The sequence below is a fragment of the Aulonocara stuartgranti genome (assembly GCF_965226115.1).
Source record: "Aulonocara stuartgranti genome assembly, chromosome: 1".
In the NCBI taxonomy this organism is placed as follows: Eukaryota; Metazoa; Chordata; class Actinopteri; order Cichliformes; family Cichlidae; genus Aulonocara; species Aulonocara stuartgranti.
The window spans coordinates 4,450,522-4,475,209 of NC_138939.1; the positions used below are offsets into that span (position 1 = coordinate 4,450,522).

At 39.1% G+C, this 24,688-nt stretch overlaps 1 protein-coding gene across 3 annotated transcripts in view; it reads right to left on the reverse strand.

Moving 5' to 3' along the window:
- Nucleotides 1–24,472, reverse strand: part of LOC309714950 (protein MTSS 2-like) — a 78,930-nt gene extending 54,458 nt beyond the window's left edge. For 2 of the 3 annotated variants that reach the window (XM_082547693.1, XM_082547692.1), the window contains exons 1-3: nucleotides 24,006–24,472; nucleotides 3,672–3,733; nucleotides 2,851–2,924 (exon numbers count right to left, since the gene is read on the reverse strand). In XM_082547693.1, coding sequence (XP_082403819.1) covers nucleotides 2,851–2,924; nucleotides 3,672–3,733; nucleotides 24,006–24,092 — 223 coding nt within the window. In that variant the 5' untranslated portion in view covers nucleotides 24,093–24,472. The remainder of the gene's footprint in view (nucleotides 1–2,850; nucleotides 2,925–3,671; nucleotides 3,734–24,005) is intronic. The other variant, XM_082547694.1, reaches the window with a different exon arrangement.
- Between the last annotated feature and the right edge of the window lie 216 nt (nucleotides 24,473–24,688).

The window sequence follows — 24,688 nt, forward strand, 5'->3', positions numbered from 1 at the left end:
GTGAAGGGTTTGGGGACATTTTGAAACGTCCCTGTTTTTGGAAGAAAGATGAGAATAAATTGATCATTAATCAGAAATCTTTTATGAGGGACTGCGTAGAAAAATGTACAGAGTTGTGTGTTTCAGCGGCACAACGTGTTCCCTGATGGAATATTTAAAGGCTAATTCATCATTAGAAAACTTTTTAAATCGTGCTGACTCAGCAGAAAACCCTTTTGTTAATTAAATAAGGCTGCTGAGTCTCTGAAACATCAGCCTTCAACTACAGGCAGAAACGGCCAGTGAACAACTGTGTGTACAACTCCAGTCACAGAAAAATCAAAAGTAAATTTGATCTGAATAGAAAAAAACCCAGGAACAAATCTTGAGAGTTCCTGGTTTGACATCTCACAAGTCCTCAACTGGAGGCTTCATTACGCTGTAAATGTAACAGCCGCATTGTGCTGGTCTGGGTAGGGAGTCCTGCACGCTGTCGCATGAAAATTGTTTTCGAAATGAACTGCCACATAAGGCTTTTCTTTCTTCTGTTTCTAAGAACTAAAATAGTTCACGGCAAGTTTCACAAGATGGTGAACGATAACATGAATCATTAGCTGTCAAGACTTTGAGAAATATTCCATGAATAATAGGAGCCTGTTTTTTTTTCACTTGATAACATTTTGCAGCGTTTCAGTTCACTTAAAATTTGTTTGACAGCCGTAATGAAAACATTCCCAATCCAGCCTTCCAAATGGGACTGTCAGTACTAGAGCAGAGCACAGGATCATCAGTACCCTTTGGGCTTGATTCATACACACTGTAATAAGTAGCACATTGATATAGCAAGTGGCAGGGAGACAGAGAGCATCATTATTGGTGCCGTCTCCTGCCTGCATCCATTTAACAAATCTATTATAGAACATCACACACTGAGAAAGAGACGCATCTGTATCGCAGTCTGACAAATGGACTCTAACAGGAATGACTCATCAGTATAGAAAGTAGAAAGAGCCTCTGATGAACAGTCTGGATCTTTGTGACAGGACCATTTATGTTATATTTCAGTGTGTGTGTGTGTGTGTGTGTGTGTGTGTGTGTGTGTGTGTGTGTGTGTGTGTGGCACATATAATGAGCTGACAAAGCATGGTGACTTCCTGTCTGGCCTGTAAAAGCAGCATGATCTTCCTGTATCCTCTGCTATAGGAGCCCACCTGGGGCTGCAGACACACACCACATACACTGTCTGGCAGCTGCACCTAATAAGCTACATGGATGGAGAAATTCCCTGTATTACGGTCTCGGTCATCTTCCTCACTTTCCTCAGTGGTACCGTACTATTCACGTGGTTGCCGGTGGGCGATGAATGTTTGTCTGACCTTCTTAGCTCTCATCCCACACTCTCTTAAAACTTGTGCCAAGCTTTAAGCCTACGCACAGAATATCAAGTGTGTCAAGAGTGTCAAGCCAAACACACAAGAAAACAATCCATAGCCCATAAGTCTATAAACTCAGTTGAATTTTTGGCTGAGTACCATGCAGAAAAAAAAAATGTAACAACATTAATCATGGGCATTTTAGGAATTTAAGATGTGAATCAACTTGCTAGAAAGCAACCAAACAGCTGTTTAAAGTTACAATTGTTTGGCACATTACCCACAGGTTTTACCGGCTGTGTATAATGTGCACATTTTTTGTAAGCTCTTCTTAGGAAACATGATCCATGGAATTGTAGCAAAAATGACAATTAGACAAAGTTTAAAGTGCAGTAGTCGCATTGCACACAATTCAAGCTGTTTATTTGCTACATAAAGTGAGAACTTCACTATCATTCTGCACCTCTGTCAGCAACAATCACCCAGTGAGCTTTACAAGCATTTCTCACCCTAAAATACATTTTTTTGCTACACCTTCCAAAATCATTGGGTACAAAAACAATCTGAGGCTATACTTCTGGAGCTACTTCCTACTTCACACTGAGCTTACTGTTGTGTCATTCATGAATTATGAAGATTTCACACCTATTACATGACCGACTTGATTCATTTGACGCAAAAACAACTTATCACTTTCATTTATAGATATGAGTTTTAGTCATTTTGGTCTGTTTTTCTGCACCCTGCATTTGGCATTACTCACACTTTACTCACTCACCAATCAGCATTAACATGTTGGTTTACTGATGCTGACGCTTGATGCTGGCTTTTATGTGTATTCACCATGACCAATATGAAAATACGGAAAAAATCTTAGTTATTCCTCCGGTACAGTAGTTGGAGTACTGGGGACTGTAACTATTCTGTAGGTTGCTGATGTTCAAACATTACCTCTGTGAGAACTTTCTCAATAACTCAAAAACTCTTACAGTACTTTGACAAGAAAGAATGAAGGACTATTTTTGTGTGTCTCAAAAAGACTCCATGGAATAAAAATAATAACCAATACTTTCCATTTCTTTTCTTTCCCAGCAATAAAATCCTGATGCACGTATTTTTTGTCCCCTGTTGCCTCAGTGTTTAAAAGGTGTTTCCCATTGCATTGGGATGCCTGATAAAATGCATCCTGCTACAAAAATAGATTTGTTTGACCTCTCTGAGGTACTTCCATCATGTTTTTGTCTCTGTAAACAGCAGTAAACTTGTTTTGAAGTTTGGGACAAAGTTTACCTCGAGGACACTGGAAACACTTTCATGAGTAAGATGGCTCTTTAGAAGGCTGGTTGATAATATCTCAACAACATAATAATACTCTTGATAGTTCTGCAATGTGGAGGGCATTTCAGAAAAGCAACAACAGAAGACACAGAGCCTACAGTTCTCTAAGCAAGTCGCTGTTTCTTTCTTACAAACCCGCAGACACACGTTGTTATCCTACCTCTGGTGTTGGTAGCCATGTCTGCCACCTTCTGAAAGGCATCAAGGAAGGCCACGGCAGCCAACACAGTGGTTCTATGGACAGAAAAAAAGCATTTTGACAAAACTTCAGCCTGACTTCACATGATATTAGGATATTATGGTATTATGGAATTTATACATAGACTATATTTAAAACTGTATATAAAAATGGAGCTGTACCAACAATACCTGCTGCTGTGTCAGTTTTAAAGCCTTAACTTCCTCAACTCATTTTAAGTGAGGTTTAGATTTAAGTGAAAAGGGTACAAGATTTCTCTAAGGCCTCTCACTAATAAAAACATTTTAACAACTAAAATATCAAATAGATGAACACTTTAATTTCATTCATTGTCATTTCTGATTCATCTTTTGGATGCGACAGTGGGCATGTCTGAAAAAACAGAATGTGAATATTTTGAAGGAAACAGCGTTGCGAACAAAAGCAAGTGGAAAAGTCATGTCTGTGATGTGGGACTCATATACCTTTCCACAGTTTTTGCTAGGACTGTCCTACAAGAAATCTCAGAGTGTGTTAAAACTGTAACACCCAGTTATCCACTCCCATATTAACTGGTTTAATGCCCTATATTAGGCCCACTTTTCAGGCTACTGCATTCTCATATTTAGTCTATGCCTTTAAATGAAGTCTAAAGGCCTAAATACTGAAGGTAAAAAAAAAAATCCCAAATTCTCTCGACTTTAATCTGTCTTGTTTTGAAACTGGCATTAAATATTCTCTTAATATTTTCATAATTCAAAAGCTGTCGACTGTGCAGTGGTGTGTTGTGCAGTGGAGCATACCGGAGTTGGGAATGCAGCTTGGTGGCCTTGGCGCTGAAGTCCTCCCACACAGGATAGGAGCACTGACAACACAAAGAAAGGGATCCACATTAAAATAGAAAAATATCATTTAATGACAAAAGTTTACTGCATATATGTGTTACCAAACCAAAATACACGTGTTAAAAAGGATGCCAGAAGAAAAAAGATACATGAAGTCCCATATGGAAAAGATTTAATATAAATCTTAGTTTGTATCTGTCTTGTGTGAAACTTGTATGAAAAGCATACAAGAGTGAAAACAGATATAAGAGCCCTTGAAAAATTATATAATGAAACTTGTATGTTTTGGATACTTACTAAAACAATATATGAAAGTAATGAGAAAGTGGCCACTTTCATGAGTAATCACATATAAGTTTTTACTATTTCTTTTCCATATGGGGTGGGAAGATAATGATGTAGTAATAATATTCTAACATGAAGAGTTGCTTTTGAAGAATAAAAAAAGTTTTACTTTTGAGACTTTGCATTGCATTTTGCTTATATATGTTTCTGTGCATGCGTGTGTTTAAATTGATACCAATAATGTTCAATATGAATTAAAAATAAACAAATATTCTGATAACAGAAAAGTGTCTTTGTTGTAAATTCACTACAGACTTTTTCATTTCATATGCTTTGATGTCCTTTAGCTCTACATTTTTCAAGTTAAAACCATACAGACATACGTTTTCATATCTTAGTGAGGACATCTCATTGACATAATGCTTTCGCTGGCTGTTTACCTTAACCCTTGCCATCAAAAACGAATGCCTAATCTGAATCCTAACCCTCAGCCTAAACCTAACCATAACCTAATTGTAACCTTGATACTAAAACTGCATTTTGAGCCTGAAAAATGCCTTCAAACTCGTGCAGACGGCATTTTGTCCCCATAAGTGACTGTTAGGCCCCACAAGTATAGTAGCATGACATTTTTCTGTCCTCACAAAGATATCTAAACATGTACACACACACACACCAATTCCATTCTCTCCTCCATTGGTACTCTGCATCCCCCAATCCCTTTTTCACCCCCGCTTCACCCCGTCCTTCATCATCAACACCCTCTCCTCCTCATGCAGCCATCTAATCCATCTATCCAACACACAGACACACACAAATGCGCACACACACATATAGAGAAGACTTGACAGCCACTGGCATCAGGCAGCATCAAAGGGTCTGACTAGAACAGCCAAGATCGTTAACACAATTCAAAGCTGAAACGGTGTCTTAATGGATGCTACTCCCCCATCCTCCTAGCACTTCTTAAGACTCGATGATTCCTCTATCACACACCCCCAGCACATATTACATTATACTTGATCCAGGTTAACCTATAACCCTGTTAAATGCTTGCAAATTGTGCGTGCCGGGGTTGGCGGGTGTATTTATATCAGCATGAGGTCAAAAATGTCTTTACAGGAACAGTGAAATATGAGAAATCTGCCAGTGTAAAATAGAAACTCGAGGAAATGGAGGGGATAATGAAAAAATGAAAGTGAAGGAAAGAAGGAGGAAGTGGATGTTTTTGTGTGTTTCTGGGGGGTGGGGTATCCTGTCGTGATGTCAGCCTGGCACAGACAGTAAGGCCTGTATACTCTTTGATCTGGCCTGTTTGATGTGGCTTAATTTGGTCTGAAATCACAGTACCATTTCCCCTTGGTACTGAAAGCTACTCCCTCTACCCTCTACACACACACACACACACACACACACACACACACACACACACACACACACACACACACGCACGCACGCACGCACGCACGCACGCACACACACACACACACACACACACACAGTAACCCTGCACCCTCCCTTTGCAGGAGCTTAAATAGTGTGGCTGGAAGATAAACCAAAGCGATGCCCTCCTCCTCGCACACACACTCATACATACACACGAGGGGAATCCTTCACTTTATTAGCATATTTGTGCACTTTCAATCCAATAAAAATTTGGTGGTAAGTTACTGTATGAAGACTGAGTAAGGATGCGTGTGATTGCTTTCAGCTTCTTAAAATGCAGGACACACACTGTATGCTGCTGTGAGGTATGAGGTATGATCAGTAGCTTCCAGATTAAATGAAGACTGTCTCTGTGGGATAGTGGCACTGAATATTCAGATGGCAGCATGGAGGCTTTGGGTTTGGTCTCGAGGCCATTCTGTGTGGCATTTACATGTTTTCAGCATTCCTGTGTTAGTTCTCTTTGGGTACTCCAGCTTCTTCCCGCAATCCAAAGACATGCATGCTGTTTTAATTGTTGATTCTAATTTTGCTATGGATTTAAGGTGCATGGAATTAAATGCTATACAAATATATGGCTAAACATGAATCGTAGTCTAAATTGCTTTTTTATACAGTGTGTGAATGTGTGTGTGAATGGGTGGATGACAGGTTGTGTAAAGCGCTTTGGGGTCCTTAGGGACTAGAAAAGCGCTATACAAATACAGGCCATTTACCATTTTTTTATACAAGTACCAGTCCATTTCTATTGGGTGTTCCTGTAAAGTAAACACAAGTTCCTTTTAATATTATATTTGCATACCATAAAATTTTACATTATTTATAATGTGTTCAACGGACCTTACTGGCCGTTTGAACATTTGTAAACCAAAAGAAAGAAAAAAAATAGTAATAATAACTGGGAAAAGAGTCGGACTAGCACTGATCATTTTTCCACTGATTTAAAATTCAACTGTTTCATTTGTATTAATTTCCACAAAATATAGCTTGTGCTAGCATCAAACAGCATGGATAGTAAATCTCTTTCTCAGAACAAAAGATCAAAGAAACTGCCACAGAGATTTCATCTTTTATTTTAAAAAAATTAAGAAAAGATTGTTATTTCAAGGTGTAGAGCTTTATATTTGCTGGTTTGTTCTGGGATGTGTCTGCCCTTCCATGTGAAACGTGGGGAGAGCGGGACCCAGACTTTCAGGACCGAGCCAGAAGGCATCAGTGACAAAAGATATGACATTGATTAAGTCAGACACAACAGGCTAAACAGCTAGTCTAGCTAAATAACAAATAAAAACGATTGAATTCATAGAAAGGTATCAGGTGAGCCAACAGCTAAAGTAATTTGACACTGGATTTACTGGATACTCAAAAATAGCATCAAGATTTTGCATAATAGGCATCTTTCTTGAAAAAAAGCACACAAAACCATCCATCCATTCGCTTCCGCTTATCCTTTTCAGGGTCAGCCTAACCCAGCTGTCATAGGGCGAGAGGTGGGGTACACCCTGGACAGGTCGCCAGTCTGTGGCAGGGCCAACACACAGGGACAGAAAGCCATTCACACCTAGTGGCAATTTGGATTATCCAATTAACCCACAAGCTGCATGTCTTTGGACAGCGGGAGGAATGCTGTCCAAAGACAGCCGGAGTACCCGGAGGAACCCACACAAACTCCACACAGAAAGACCCCTGATGGTGGAATTGAACTCAGGACCTTTTTGCTGTGCGGCAACAGTGCCAACCACCGTGCCACCGTGCTGCCTGCACACACACAAAACCAGTGATTACACAATTGGTACTTTTCTTTAGTTGACACTTAAAACCAAACCTTAAAATTCCCTGGGCCTGCACAGCTTCTTGCTCCCTAAATATGTCGTTGCGTGTATGTTTGTCTCAACCAGAGAGCTAAAAGACCGCGACCATAACCACTGCTCTCAGATGATTGTGGGACTTGGAACATCACTGTGGCCGAGGGGCAAATACATCAGAGTGTGGGAGACACAGACAGTGGGAGACAGTGAGTGTGCGAAAAAGCTCTGGGATTGTATACTGTTACATCACCACTTCCTGTGTCACAAAAACATCAACAGGGCATGCACGATTACCTCTTGCTCACATACACAGACACAACAGCCATCCATTTATTGTAAACATAGCACCACTAAACTTTATCCCAGCCGTCTTCCTCTCATGTTAGTCAGTTGTTTAAAAATGGGTCAAATTCTAAAGACATTGGATCGGCCATGTATCAGCTGAGCGTGTGCATAATCATGTAATTAGAATGGTTTTGTGTTCCTTTTATAGAATATCATAACAGAAATTTCAAGCTCCACTTCACCTCGACACTTTGTCTTTCTCTCTTCCTTTATAGCCTCCCTTCCTTCCTTTTTCCTTTATTGCTTCTTTTTTTGTGGATGTAGCAAAACCGAATGTGGTTAGACTGCTGAGCTGCTGCCTGGATTTCATGTTCTATCGAGAGTGGACTTGCACTCTAAGCAAAACCATTCATTATAATAGAAACCCTTTGAAAATAGCTTAGTGATAACTAACTAATCACTGTCATACAACAGTTTCTGCATCTGTCTATTTTGCTCATGAAGCTAAACAATCAGTTGTTTTTGGACTTACAGAACAGGATGATGAATGTGACCGCAAAATGTTGAAGCCAAATCACAAAAGTGTAGCTTTCTTTAAATTAATGGTGATTAACGTTCAAAGAACAACTGCATGTTTTTTTAATTGATTGGTTTTATTTTCTTTCCTTTTTCTCCATCCTTAGCAGTTTTGAATAACAAGGTTCATCTGCTTTGAGTTAATTGTGACAATTAATTAATTAGCGGTATCCCTGTTTCCATGTTATACTGATTGTCATGGAACATCTAGTAGTTATCAGAAAGCACTGTTAGTGGTGGACAGGGTAAGCAGTTGTTTTGGGTGTTTTTCCTTTGTTAAAAAAATCCTTTTTACAGTAAATGTGTGTTGCGAAAGCATATATATAAGTATCCAGTCTGAGCTTCAAAAGTGTATGTTCTTAATACAATACAAATTACAAGAAGTTGGGACACTGTGTAAAATGTAAAAACAAGTTTGCAAACCTCATAAACCAACATTTTATTCACAATAGAACACAGAAAACAAATGTTTTCAGTGTTTCCCAAAAGTGCGTACATGGCCATGTTTACCACAGCATAGCATTCTTTCTTCTTTTAACAACAGTCTGTAGAAATTTGAGTACTGAAGGGACCAGTTGCTGAAGTTTTGGGACAGGAAAGTTGTCCGGTTCTTGTCACATAAAGGGTTGTAGCTGCTCAACAGTCCAAACAAACAACAAAACTAATTTAGGATCATCTGTCAACTTAACCTGCTTAATTTGGACTGCTCAGGAAAGCCAGTGCACCTAGAAAATATCCACGCAGGCATAGGTAGAACATGAAAACACAAAAAAGAAAAGCCTTAGTGCATTGATACTATGAAGTGAAATACTTTTAATTAGCCTGTCCATGGTGAAACCCACTTTTTAACTAGAGCCTAGCCAAGCTGATAGGGCAAGATTCATGGCCGTCGATTGGATTAGTGGAGGAAAATGGATGGAGAGATAATGCCAGTTCTCCTGATCTTTGCAAGGACTCATCACTTTTTGAGTTTCTAAACACAGAGTAAATTGCTGCAATTGAAACAGTGAGTTAGAAGTCAATGTCTGGGGTCATGATCCGAATTTCCCGTCCTTACACGCAGTGCATTCCAGTTCAAATGCATTCTGGCTACTGGAAATACTCAGTTTGGCGACAGTGCTGCCTGGATAGAGCATGCAGGGAGTCAGCTACACTGCACTTACTCATAGTGAAATCACCAAGCATAAAAACTGTTTAATCTTCAATGCAATTAAAGTAGACATTTGCCTTCTTGGACATTTTAAGTTCAGGGCTGTAGAGTTTGAGCTTTATTTTTTATCATCAATCTGATGATTCCTCCATTGACTTCTATTTCTTTGCATGCTGGAAAATCACTCAAAAAAAATCCAAGTTAAGTAGGATTTAGACCGTGGTGTCATCTACAGACAAGTTCTAAAAAATGCACGAGACTGACAAGACTTTGCATGAGTCTATACGTTAAATAACTAAAATATCAAAATGGTGAGCTGTATTTATTTAAAAAACAAACAAACAAACAGAATAATATCATCCTTGTGGACAACTGTGGGCACTACACACACATGCTACTACTTTTTATTCCACTTGGAGAATGTATATCTTCAGAGAGCCTTATGAACACTCTCTGATGACAATATTTATGTTACTTGGACTCTAGTGGACCCTTGTATGCTTGGGGATGTTGAAAGTACAACTCCTGCTGCAGAAAAAGACATTTGTGGCCAGCTACAGAAGTTCCTACAAAACAAACATATTGGTAATTCAGTATGATCAGGATACATTAAGAAGGCCATTTGGTTTGAATTTCATTAATGTGGACAAGAACAATAAGTGACATGAACCCATAGAATGATTATATGATTCTCAGGTGTACATTTGATGGATACAGTTTCCTGTTTATTTTTTTTAGCTGAATTAAAACTTACTTTTTGATAGTTGTGCAAATATCAAAAGGTAGACAAACTGTGCTTTAATCTTTCAGCAATATATATATTTCTTTTCACTCTTTTTTTTCTAGTAATCCTTCATTTAATCCAGTTCTGATTCTAGACTCTGGGGTACTATCAACAGTCCTCTGGCCTAGTTCTCATAGCACCAGTCCATCCAGTCTGCCCAGCATTCTATTGAGAGCTCCACTCCACCACTCCACTATAGTGGACGGGAAGCTTACTGTCTCCTCTCATTCTTTTGTTCCCTTTGTCTCCCCCACAGCAAGACAAAAAAACAGAGGAAATCCAGCAAGAGAGACGGAGGGAGAAAGGGAACGGGTGGAGGCAGGCAGAGAGGGATGTAAGGATTAGCATGAGTTTTTTTTTTTTTTGGTCGTATCACTGAGCCAGTTCACACTTTAAAAGAGAAATGCAAGAATCAAACAATAGAAGCTAATTTCACAGTGCTCCATATGCATAATCATCTGCTTTCATAACGAGGATCAAACTCACTATTATCAAGGTTGGGGATGGATGTATAACCTACAGAAAGAGTGTTATATATCATATCTCTTCCAGAAAGAATGGTGATGTGTTTAGTCTCCTTTTAGTCAACAGTACCAGTGCATTAACTGGGATTTAGTTACATAGGTAAAGCTTCACGTTCCTGCTCAGTGTGGCTAGATAGAGTTTAGTGGCCAGTGAATTCAATTATGTTACATTACAGTCTTTTCCAATTTGGGCCTTTCTAATATATTAATTTTACCAGCAAATTAGACCTTGTATATTCCTGTAAAACTACAATATTTTCCTGTTTCATTATTTTAACTCACAGAGATTTGGTTTATTGTATCATCAATAAAATATCAGTCACTCTTTGAATTTGATGGTGCCTGACTTTGCTTTTTAGAATTTAAATTTTCATGTTGAGAAGATTACTCCTCTGGTTATGATGATGTCCCGCTCAGTCTAGACTGCACCTGAGTACAAAGTGGCTCAGAATTAGCTGCCAAGTCTGAAGTTTGGGAATGAAGCTGGAGAGTAACAAAAGTACTGAGACAATAGAATCAATTAAATGGTTGATCTACCGTCACCTAAGACCACGAGGTGTGGGCACTGACTAAAAGAATAAGATACCAGACATCATGACAAAGCTTTCTCCAAACAATTGTTAGAGGAAATACTCAGTGACGAGAAGTAAGTAGACTCCAGAGTAGAGCTGCTGCTAGGGTTTTCTCAGATACCAATGAGCGCTAAAAACAATCAGATTACGTACTCATTTGCAACAGTATCAATATCCTTCAGTCAACACACAACTTCACGCCACACCACTGCAGACAGACACAACCGCTAGTTGATGTTCAAAATGCTGAACAGTCTTTATAAGGAATTTCAAGGGTTCAGTCAAGTAAAGTAAAAAGTAAAGTAAATTAATGGCTGCCTAAATGAATAAATACTTAGCGTAAATCAATGGTTGCTTTTGTGCAACCATTTTATTATTTTATTTTTTTATTTTTATTTAAATGTTGCGTTAAATTACTGGTTAGTTTGTATGGGACATAACAAAGTTAGCTTGTTGTGAATTGAATGTGAATTTATTTTATTTTTATTCGTGCACAGTGGCTGCGGTTCCTTATGACCAGTCTGGGTTTACATCAGTGAAGTAAACTCATTTAGATTTAAGATGATGATGCTTAGATTAATTCACTCAACGTATCAACAGTACTGTCTAGTATAAAGACCTCATACTGTTAGTGTACGAAATGGAAATCAGCCATGATGGCTCGTGAAACTGTTGACATCTTGTTGAATTCACTAGACTGCAGTCTTGGGGTTCTTCCACATGCCAGATTCCACTTTAACCCCTGACTGTACTCATTTTACTGTTCATGTGTGGAGGCCTTCACAGCTGCACATCCATTAGAATTAGAATTAAGATTGGAATCATATTTTTATTCTTGTGTACTAATATTATTTTATTAATATAGTAATATAGTACAAGGTTCAGTTACCTTTGCATGGTGGAATGGTGGAATTTTCCTTCAACAAGCTACTTTCTTACTCTTTCTTACTTTCTTACTCGACTGAAAAAAACATACTTACTACTTAGTACTTAAAGTATTTTTTAACACAAGTATCTGTACTTCTATTTAAGTACAGAATGTCTGTACTTTTTCCACCTCTGCCTATGAAGTGCATTTGCACTGGACATATGCATTTTGTGGTTTCAGTTAGAGAAGCTAGTAGTTGAACTAAAAATCGATAAACTAAACAGGGGAAAATGTCACGTATGTAATATCAGTTTTAAACATTCTGAATAAACCGGTACTACGCACATCCTCCACCACATCACCTGGCAGTTGGTTTTGGAGAAAAAAGAATCAGCGCAGCAATGATGAAGCTGCCTCACTGCATAATTGATGAAGTGCAGCAGCTAATTCCAATCTAAACACAGTGATGAAGGAAAGAGGAAACCATCTGTGTGTTGTTGTGTCACTCTGCTGTTAGGCCAGAGATCACAGACTCCCTACGAGTGAAACATCTGGGATGTCTGCATCATACACTGCACTGATGAATGTCATGTAATATGCCAAACAGGGGTAGATATGAACATACACACATAATCAATCAAGTGTATCATAATAGGAATGAAAGCCGAGAATCAAAGAATATTAGCATTATTACAATAGGATACAGCTAAAAATATTTAACCAGTGCTTTAGCAGGATCATGACATTACACTATTTCAGGACCGTTACATGGTATTATTTGTGACTACAGATAAATCTTTTTCCTTTAACTGACTAACATCCACCAAATCACTAGAAAGCCATCGCTGGTTCAGCATTGAGTGTCAGTTTAGCAATGTCCAACCCTCAGTACAGAATTTCCACCTACATGAAGCAACCCAACAGGAAACACAAAAAAATTAATTTCAAATTTAAGATATTATGCTAAATTTCTACACACGTGTCTCTTTATTATGGGACTGAGTAACATTGATATCATCATAATAAGTTGAGCAAGAGGTTTCCGTTTGGACGTCCAAATACCTGCCAGTGTTTTATGACCATACAGACACTTCCCTGGGGAATTTACATTAAAATGCATCAACTGTGCATTCGAAGAAGTATCACATCAATGACTGTTTTCAGTTGTGAGTGTCAAGTAATCAAGGTTTAGCCCTAGACAGCAGAGATGCTGCACTACACAAAAATACCACTATAGAAAACACTCAACTGACCTCATTTAGTAGTAAATCATTGTAACTGTGAGAAGTAAGAAAAGTTTAGCTGGTAAGATGCTGAAACCCAAAGTTTAGATTTACTAGTTGAGATTGTTGAGACTTGCCAATGTGCCCTTATCTGTGTTCAGTCTGTGTCAGTATCTATTGAAGTGTCATCAAGTGCTCTAACAATAATCTACAGAAGAAGATAGGGTTCAGTTCAGTTCAATTCCATTTATTTATATAGCCCAATATCACAACGAGAGCTTGCTTGAGGTGCTTTATATTGTAAGCTAGACGTTACAATAATATAGAGAAACACCGACAAATAGATGAGAGCCTATGAGCAAGGATTCTGGCAAACGTGGGAAGGAAAAACTCCCCTTTAACAGGAAGAAATCTCCAGCGGAACCAGGCTCAGTTGTGACTGGTTAGGGTGGGGATTGGAAATTTACGGTCAAATTGGAAATTTAGATTTGCACTAATTAACAAGTATAATAGCAAAAACTACTCCGAGCGTAGCAGCAATTGCACCAGCACCTATATGCTATATGCAAACATATACTTCAGATCATGATGTTGTCTGACTGCATTTATTTGATGTGTCACCTGTCCTATTTTCCATCTTGCTTGTTCAGAACATCTGCTGTTGGCACTTGTCAAGGACAGCAGCTCCATATTTTGAAAGGTGGTAATCTAAAAGTGAAGTGACGTTTTACATTGATGACACTGATTAATATATATTTCTGCTGCTAGTTATGGTAGCAACACTATAATGACTTAAAATGACAAAATCAGTTTTTTAAAAATAAAAATAACAGTATATACTAATCTATATGACATACAAAGTGGAGCTGGGGTGGTTGATGCAGTTAAGCAGAGGAGGTTATGGGAAAGAGTCCAGCAAGTCAGAACCACACGTCCATTAATTTGGGAAAAAGTCCAATCAAAGAAAGAGAAAATCATCAGCTAGCCAGTAAACAAGAAAACTGACTTATGATGTGGATTTCAGCCTTAATTTCCAGGCCAAGTAATGATTCACACACACTTTAAGCATAAATATTCAGTCCTGAATCATAAAAGGCACACAGAGATGCACACATTTTACACCCTGCACAGTGATAAAAGATGAGACTGAGGTGCATTATCATTCACTGGATGGCATGTTCACAAGGAGCCATCAATCATCCAAACTCGTGGCTTTTTTTCCCTTTTCCTTTACTGGGCTGAAGGTTATTATTTTCTGCACTGCTCCGCTCTTGTCAAAGGGTTGTCACTGGATGCTGAAGGTGTGCCCATCAGGCTTCTAAGACTAAGTGCAGCTGTTATCGTCACTCCCCTCATGTACAGAGATGAGAGGTGGAACTTGATTGTAATGCCTCATAATATTATGTATTACCACTGTATCACATGGCAGTATCAATGGTTAATTATATTAGTGGGCCATATTGCCACTGTGTGGAGATCAAAATAGAGCAAAATACAAAACTGCACTTAAACGTTCTTAAAAGTTAAGGACTGGCTGACCTTCACATATTAAAGAAATTATGACTTCAGTTTCCTTTTACTTAGTTGAGCTATTCTTGTTTTAATGCATTACTGTAATACTATTGCAGTTCAATATTGCTAATGCTATATATCAGCTGATGATACGAAACACAATAGATTCTACCAATTAACTGTTTTCAAGAAATACCACATATGTCTTGTTGTGAAAGGACCCTGAATTTAATAGTGGAGGAAGATGGATGGATGGATGGGTGGATGGAAAACCTACCTTGGAATATTATCCCAAGTGACAACCTCAGGCTAGCTAAGATGTGAATAGAGTGAAGCTGTGCAAAGCCAACCCCTTTTCATCCTACGGCATAGATAGCAGGGATGTCACCGGGACACACAGTTATGGTACCATTCGATAGCTGCCACACCTGCTAACATTAAATGCTTATGCTAAAGTCTTGGCACTGTATCAGCAGTAGCCTTGAAAAATATGATTTAACATTTTGATCTTCCACTATATCAATGTTTTAAAATGTATTTTCAATATAGGAGTTTATTTTTGTTTTGATGATCATTTTGTTTAGCTGTTGAGCTGGGTAATGAGCATCGTGTAATTCTTCAGGTATTTAGAGCCTTCGACCAGATTTCTGGTGTTGTGACATCCCACATACAAAGTCTGCATAAAGAGGTTTCAGATAGTGGCACGTGCTTGCAGGTTTGTCAGCAGGAGTTCCTGACTGATGTCCCTGATTCGTTTCTATCTTCCACTTGCTGGTTAAGTTTAGGCACTAAAAATGTTCAGGTTTAGAAAAAGATTGCAGTTGCCGTTAAAATCTATCCGTTCATAACAGTAACCCTTCATATTAAAAAATGATGAGAGCAACTGTGAGTGTGAAAGCCCCTGCTCACTAATGCCCTTCACACTAATGCCGGTATAAATCAAATGCTTGTCAAATACATGTGATTATGAAATGAAATGATGACATATAGAGCATGAAGAAAACTTTCTTTTTGAAATGAACAGGAGAATATTGATTTGCCATGTTCATTGTTATTCTCTGTGTCAGCCTCTGGCCTGTTCATAATGATCAGCGTGTTTTACAGTAAACAGCTGAGTTGTGATGAAAAGGTTTTGACAGGCCTGACAAAGGGTTCACTGAGTGAAGCTGTCTTGGCGGGCTCCCAAGTAGCCTCCACGCCTCCCAAGACCAGTCCTCCCCATTCATCTCTACCGACTCTAATGAGCCTCGGGGCCCTAACGACCTCTGAGATTTTAACAAGCTCTAACGAGGGAGATGCTCCTTTGCGTGTCCTATTGGAATATTGGCATCTTATACATAAGTATATGATGGACTGTAAGTTTTTTTTTCTTGTTTTCATTCTTTGTTATTTTTAATGAAAGAAACACAAAGCCTCGCTCTCAACTTTTGCTTCTTCTTGCGACTTTAAAAATCTGATTCTCTCTAAAGTACATATTTTAGGAATATCAAAGTCAATACATTCTAAAACTGCAGCTTTAGTAAGAGTACAGTCATTTCATTTTATTGGATATAGCAAAAAGTATATAGTAAATTCCTAGCCAACTCTTAAAAATTTAATAGATGCCCCTGAAAAGTTACTACAACTGATATTGCTGGTGCCTCTCAGCTTCAGTGTTGATGGAATTTGACAAATTCAAAGCAGTTGCTCTGAACACCATTAAGATTCAGTATTAAAGTCCAAAGTTATTAACTTTAGATGCAATTAGGATTGGAATTATGCTCTCTGTTTTTAAACAGTGCTCTTACTATTACTGTTATTAGCAGAAACCTGAACTGTGTCAGTTAGCAATAATAACCAATCTCAACTGCCAGATGAGGACAATGAAAGAAAAAAAAAATCAAAATTTCCATTAATCAACCAAGTTTGTCATAAACTCTTCAAGTGAGGCATAATATTTCATCAAAAAGCAAGACTTACAGCCAAAAAGGTTCAGTGTAAACAAAGTTCCAACTGAAAACAGAAATCCAAAAACACAAGGAACAAACAGGAATCAATAAAGATAAACAGAGGGAGCCAGGGAATGAAAAGATGAAAAGAACAACATATAGCAGTAAAAAAGCAAACATGAACCTTGAAAAAAGGCAACATTACATGTACACAGAGGGCAGAAGGCAACCATGCAGGTGGTGGGGCAAACTAAGGTGTGGCAAACAACAGAAACAGTACGCAGGGAAAAGAGAAAATACTAAAGAGAGAGAGAAGAAAACATACTACTAATAATAACAATAATAATAATAATAATAATAATAATGATATTTTATTTGTATAGAACTTTTCAAAACCATTGTTATAAAATCATTCCAGAGGAAAAAAGAAAAGAAAATTTTAAATCAATGTGAAAATGTGAATAAGATACAATGTGATTTACATTTTTGTGAATAACTTAAATTGAACATAAAACTCATAAACACTGAGGGAAGTAAAACTATTATAAAAATAAAAATAAACACATGAACCATAACCAGAATTGCCAAACTGAAACTCAGCATAAGAATGTTAACATAATGAAAACAGGAATTAAACACTCAATATCACAGCAAAGTGAAGAACAGGAAGAACAGAAAAACTAGTATCACGACAAAGTATCTATTTGTATCTATTTGCCTTAATTCTGCTAAACTTACTCAGCTTGGATAGATTACAGAAATACAGCAATCCTTCTAATAAATCATTCGATTTGCATTTCATGTATTTCCATAAAGAAAGTAGATTTGCAAGTTATGTGAATTCACTTCTGGAGTATCCAGCAGTATCCCTCCAGAACTGACAACAAAAAAAAGGTTTAGCCTGTTTGTTCCAGGACAGAACTGCTAATTGTGCAAGTTAACAGACTTATTAGTGTTGCAGGTCTGTCATTAAGACATGGGATAACCCATATGTCATACTGATGCCCATTGTCAAAAGATCTGTGAGAAATTCACTGAAAGGCAATACAATCAAACATAACATCAAACATCTGCAGCATGAGCTAACATGCTGGTGCTGATGTCTGTGCTGCAAAAAGCTCATTGGTGTGAGTAGCAGAGGCTGCATGGACATACACGAGCTACGTGGAGAAATCTGCCTGTCGATTTTCCTCCATCTTTGGGTTGAACCCGGGCCTCTGTTCTAAACAACAGGCCTTGCATTCGGAAGTGTCCTGGACCACATGGACACAAGCGCACCACAGACTGGACTAATGATTTGCTTCCACAGAGCATCTTCAGTTCTGTGGCATGGCCAAGGGTCATGGGGCATAATTGTCACCAGCTTTTAAAGGGATGGACAACAATGAACTGTCTCTGTGAGGCTACTGACCAGTTTACTTCCACTTCTGCTGGTTTGGTGGGGTTGTTGTTTTTCCTGCTCAACACGTTAATGAGGACTCAGGCAAGCACTATGTCCATTTAACACTCTCAATTCATCTGGTATTTTTAGGATTCTCTTTAAACAGAAAAAAACAGGACATAAACACTGATTGAGGCAGACTGTGACATACAACAAAGGTCCCCTGTTTGAATCAAACGAGGGTCTTTGTAGGCATATGGTGTCTTAACCACTTATCCTCTGATACAACCCAGCAGCAACATTTTAATGGCAGTAATAGCTCTTTCTCCTTTTTCAATTCCTTTGTGGAATTTAACTTGCCGTTCAGAGTCACTGTAAAGCCAGCATTTAGGATAAGTGAAGCTATAGGGCAGTCATTTACATGAAAGCACTGCTGCCACACATGCAAGTGGATCATAAATGACTTGCATCATAACTTTGTATTTTTGATGTGCATCCCATAATGCCAACAACGTCGCTGCAGGCAATACATGAAGACTCAACTGCATTTTTGCATTTGCAAATATTCAGTGTGCTATGCTTGCTAAGATTATTAGAACATTATTATTAGCTGAAGAAACACTTGTTTGAAACATCACATAAATGTGTTACATAGATGACTCTTGGAATAAATGCCCGGATTGCCAGCAAGGTCTTTCCAGCAGTGGGGGAAAGGAAAAAAAAACTATTTAATGAAACCAATTTTAACTGGGGAAAAAAAATCACAAAAGCGCAACACAGGATTTTTAAAGTCTGATAAAAAGGAGAAAAAATGTTAAGAACTGAACATGCACGACACAGCGCAGTATCCAGATACCAGAAATACAGCAAGTTTGACAATAAAATTATATTCTCCTTTACTCTATCCTCCCGCCACTGTCAAGAAAACATTATCCACTGGCTGATTTAATCAGATGACCATGAACATGACGTCTTCATCTCATCAGATTGACCCTCTGTAACCTGTGTGAACAATTCACTTGAAAATGGCGAGACATGGCCCTCAAGGGATATACATTTGCTGACAACTACACAATGCCCTTAAACACACACACACACACACACACACACACACACACACACACACACACACACACAGAGAGAGATATGCACAGAATTAGCTGTATGAGTATATGGGAACGTTTCCCATGTATATTTTTTGTACACAGTAATAAGAACATTATTACTTTGTGGCTGTTTTATTATTATGAGCTACTTTGCAACTCCCACTGTGCACCATTATTAATTTACAGTTATCCTCAATAATTCTACATCAGATCAAAGGCAGCTTACATATACGATGCACATACAGATTGCACATGTGCACATGCATGAGGGGTGACTGACTGCCTCGGGTGGAGAACCTGCTGAGTACTGGAAGAGGAAGGGCGAAGCAAGAGGAGAAAGAGGAAGATGATGGAAATGAGGAAGAAAAAGTGCTTTCTAAACTGCGTGAATCCACTCTGCTGACGCTGGCAAACAGTGAACGCTGGGGTTGAATCTTGCAAACCGAAAACCATCAATGACACCTAAGGGCACTGGCTTATAGATCCACTTGCAGAAAACAAAATTATACAAAAAACGTGAACTGGCAGGACACAGCATCTTGAGAGAGTGCACAAACTTTGGGGAGAAGCCCTGACCAAACATTCTCTCATCTGATGTACTAACCTTGAAACCTTGTGAGGCAGTATAGTATACTGATCAACCCTGATATCACACGTAAATCCAGATGTCCAAGTGTTTTAGATTTGTAGATATAAATAAGTTATCAACTCATTTTTTATCAACTCAACAGAAATCTCAATAGCTAAATATCCCATAAATACATAAAAAATATATCTAGGAGCTTGACATTTACCACCTCAGTGTTTCTTAAACATAAGCACTAACTTTTGTTTCAGTTTTTATTTTTCATTCATGCAAAACAACAATGACACTTGTAGTTGATATACTGATGCACAAACTCCTAATTCACATTTTGAGGTTTCAGTCTCTGTTCACAGCTACCCGTGGTCCATTCCTGAGCCTGTTGTTTTTCTACCAGCTGGCTTACTGGCAAGGTCGCTGTCATAACATTCAGCCTCAGATTCCCTTGTCTGTCTTGGACTGTAGCTGGCAGTGATAATCCTTGTTCTGCTCAGGAGATTTGCTGAGAGCCACTCAGAAATCCTCTACCTGCTCTAGGTTGCTCCAAGCTCACTGAGCCCAAAGAGCAGAGCAAGGACTACCATGTGTCATGTGCAGTTGGAATCCATTAGTGGGATAATATATATAAGGTGTTTCAGATCAATTTAAAGCCAACAAGGAAACCAATAAAAAAGAATAACCAATAAAATAGAATGAAATGTTACCCTAATACCAGTTTAAAAAGATGAGTCTTAAGCTGCTTTTTGAATGAGTCCATTGGGATCACAGATCATAGACGGGAGAGAAGTGAATTCTAGAGTGATTGCAAATGTCACCTTCAGTTTTTTGTCTAAATTTGGGGATGAATAACGATCCCTGATCAGAAGACCTGAAAGGCCTGCTGGTGACATATGGCTGCAAATGTTTGTTAATATAATGCTTAACTGTGCAGAGACCTAATGTGAACATTGGAAGTCTGATAGGGAGCCAGTGCAGTAAAATCAGCCAACCCAGTATCACAGCAAAAGACCTGCTGTTCCATTGTGTAGTTGCCATGGTTTGCCTCTTCTAGGCATGAAATGCATTGATCAGCAAGCGTGTGACATGACCATTTTTGGACGATCTGGTGCAGACCATTACCTGTAGCTGTAGGCGATCCATGGAGCACAGTGTCAGGTTTAAACCACCACGACACCAACAGTAAAAACACTGACCTCGCTGGGAGTTTCTAAACAATGAGTGACATCAGGGTGGGTGTGCACATCGTTCATATACAGTTTATGTATGCAATTTACAGTTACTTTCACTTCATTTTCTAATTGTTTTCATAATTCATGAGTAGTTGTGAGAATACTTGAATGATGAATTTAGTCTTAGTCTTCTTCTAAATTAAAAGATAAGGATCTAAAAATCAAACAGACTGCTATGTCAGTATGGCTTCTAATTTGCACTACATTTGCATTTTAATTAACACCATTTATAGAAGCCTGGAGTTGTACAGCTTTGTAACATTTTAGAATACTATGGATGAAAGGGTAGACTACATCGAATTTATACAAATCCTTTGGATCAAAGTGCACATGTTCATGGATGCAGATGGGATGGTGAATATTCTTAAATATTTGACAGTGTGTGTACAGGAATCAGCACATTTTTCTTTTAAATGTGCTGTATTTCATTTTAAAGAATATGATGTCTAAAACATAACGATCAGTTTTATTGTAGCTCACAAATGACTGTACATTATTATATAATTATGTATCCAAGTCTTTTACTAATTCAAATCTAATCTAAATATGAATCGTGGATGTTTGTGGTACTATGCACAAATCATGTACTGGCATTTTAAAAATGCTTCCTCAGAAGTGTGTATTTTGTCGCACAAGTCATGCATCAATTTAATCACCAAAGCTGTCAAAACCAGCTTGTTTCCAAGAAAAACTATTAATTTGTTACATTTGACAAACGGCTTCTTTCTTGGTGAGCTATGAACACTGATTAAAGACAGAGTTTCCTGTAGAATCAAAAAGAGTTTGAGGGCTGATAACTCAATGATTCTTATCCCTTCACTAATGTTCATTCAATGCCTGGTTGAGGAATTCATACAAACTATATCAGGTCAGGAGTGCTTTAGCCCAATTTCTAGTGACCCACATTTTTCTGAGTTAGGCGGTTAACATCCACGGGAGATGCATTAGAAAATAAATGAATAATAAATGAAACACTGATGCACTGAGAAGCCTATTCTTTGAGCAATGATTAACCCATCTCAATGTGTACTGTACACATATGTTTGAGCATGAGCTCTTAAGAGAAAAAAATGACAAATCCTTGGTAAAGACACATGAAAATACTGATTTATGATCACCACTGAATATGTATCCAATTACAACACTCTAAGTAGACATTCCTCAACCATTACCAACGTATAAATACATACTGTTGCTACTGCTAACTTCTAATCATACGTCACACAAAGCTAAATATTTTCATTACTGCCATGTGTAAATTTCAGTCACTGGATCTACAATCACTGTAAACAGATCTCTGCACATGCTTATTGCTGAGTGTAAATACGAGACATGATTTATGGTGGTACTCTCGCTGTAGTCTGCTCTTAGTCTGAGTCATATTGACCAGTCTCCATGTTAAAAGCAAAATAAAAAAAGAGGATTGCATTTGCTGCAAGTGCAACTGCAATATGAATTTCACTTTTAAAAAGTGATATCTAGGTATTCTAGTCCCTTCTCAATCTTCTTGGCATCAATCACTTTTAGATGTGCACACTACAAACAGAAAATTCTACTCTTTCTGCTGCTTTATCATTAAACACTATTAATAGTAAATCACAGGAATGCTCCTTTTTTATTGTCCATAATGTTCTAGTCACTATTGACTGGATTTTGCCAGTCATGTCATTTCTCCATGCACCTGTATTATTTGAATTACATTAAATAGAACTGATCCATTGGAAGTACTCTCTGATCGTGGGTTGATATTGATATCCGGGATCATATCCCCTTCTGTCACTTCGACATGTCTCACCCACAACAGAAAGTCAATAATTTATGCTTACAACACAATGAATGTGCTGCATTGGCTGTGACCTCTAGCATGTGAAGCCATACAGATAGCAATGAAATGTGCAACAGAAAAACCTTTACGTATTTTACATTCACGCATGTAAACTGGTTTTTAGTGGAACATACAGAGAAGGGTGCGTGTCATTAGGTGACAGGCAGACAGAAAAGCATGCAGAGCTGCATGGGCGTCTGACAAGCAGGCATACACCCGAGGCTGCATCTCCAACCATTTCATCCAAAGCATCTTACAGCAGCACCGGTGCACATTCAGCTTGGGTGGGTACCGAACCACTCCACGGTTGCTGCAGAATCACTGACTGACAGGCAGGCCGCGGTATGGGCAGACAGACACGCGGACAGAGGGGGTAGGTATCTGCGCGGCTTCTCGTGCTTTTGTGTTTTCTCGCTGGATCAGCCTGACAGAAAATCAATGACGCTGCACTCTCACGGAGACGCAGAGTAACCAGAAAAGCAAGGACGACGGAGGCTTAACATGCAACAGTCGAGCGCGCACCTATTCTTACACAGTCGCTGCAGGTCTTAGGTTGAGGACAGCCTGGTGAAGATTCAGGCGTGTGCATGTGAGGGAATGTGTCAGTCACGACAGGGGTACACATCTGATTATATTTGCCAATTATACATGCCACTCCACGGAGCCGTTGAGATGAATGGAGTCCCAGGCTAATATGGGCACTTCCACAGGGCTTTGATATAAGACCCAGCTGGTCTTCACATTTAGCACAAATTGATTGCAAAATTATCCATATGCATAAACCTGATCAGACTGAGAGAAAACAGCGGTGATCGTGCCTGGTTGTTGTGGTTGGACTGAGATTTGAGGATTGCATTAAAAAAATAAAATAAATGAAAATAAAATAAAAGAATGGATTGACGTTTGCATGCGCAGCCAATATTCCGGGCGTGAGGAAGGCGGTGGGGGTCGGATCGCACCAATAACCCACCGGGCCGCCGCATCACTGTCAGTAAAAGGCTGCCATCATCCATTCATTCACCTCATTGTTAAATAGAAGACAAATCAGCATTAGCTTTCAAGGAGAGGCGTGTGTTCAGGTATTTTAACCGTGTAGCCCATCTGAGAGCACCAGCTGGGAATAGGCTGCAGGACACCGCTATTTTCAGAGAGGGAGCACATGTGTTTAACCGTGGCAACAAATTCTTATAAATAAACTTTCATTTACCTTCATGTCGTTGACAATCGCCTGGAACAGACCACCGAGGGCCCCGCATTCCTTCTCCACCGTCTCCATGTTTGCCAAATCCACCATTCGCCGGAATTTTTAGAAGCGCGCACCAATTGCGCGCTACCAACACCCAGCAGGGAAAAATATACAAAAAAATTATTTCCACAAAATCACGACCGGTCTCTGAAAACCGGGAGACCGACAATAACGGGAGGGATGCAGGAAGAACGGGAGGAGGAGGAGGGGTGGGAAAAAAAGAACGATGCCGAAACAAACGGCTTCGTTGCGGTCTCTTCCAGGAGAAGGTAAGATTGGGTTTGAGAGAGGAAAGACACACAATCTCTCTCTCTCTCTTTCTCTCTCTCTCTTGCGCTCTCTCACTCCCTCCCACTCAGGCGGTGAGATGGTACCGGGGCGACCACGCTCATCTTGGCGCAGCCAGCGCAACGCGGGGACGCATGTGAACGCAGCGGAGAAGCACAGGGATGTGGTGTGTCAGAGCCTGTGTCTGTGCGTTCGTGCATGCATGTGCTCGTAGGTAAAATAACGACAGGCTGTGATTGGTGCACAGGCGGTGGGCTCAGCGGTGCAGGGAGAGCAGCCAGTAATACGATCCGTGCGAGCGAGTCACAAAAAGGGGAGGCTGGACAATCCTGGACGGTGTGTCACATGGCCGCACG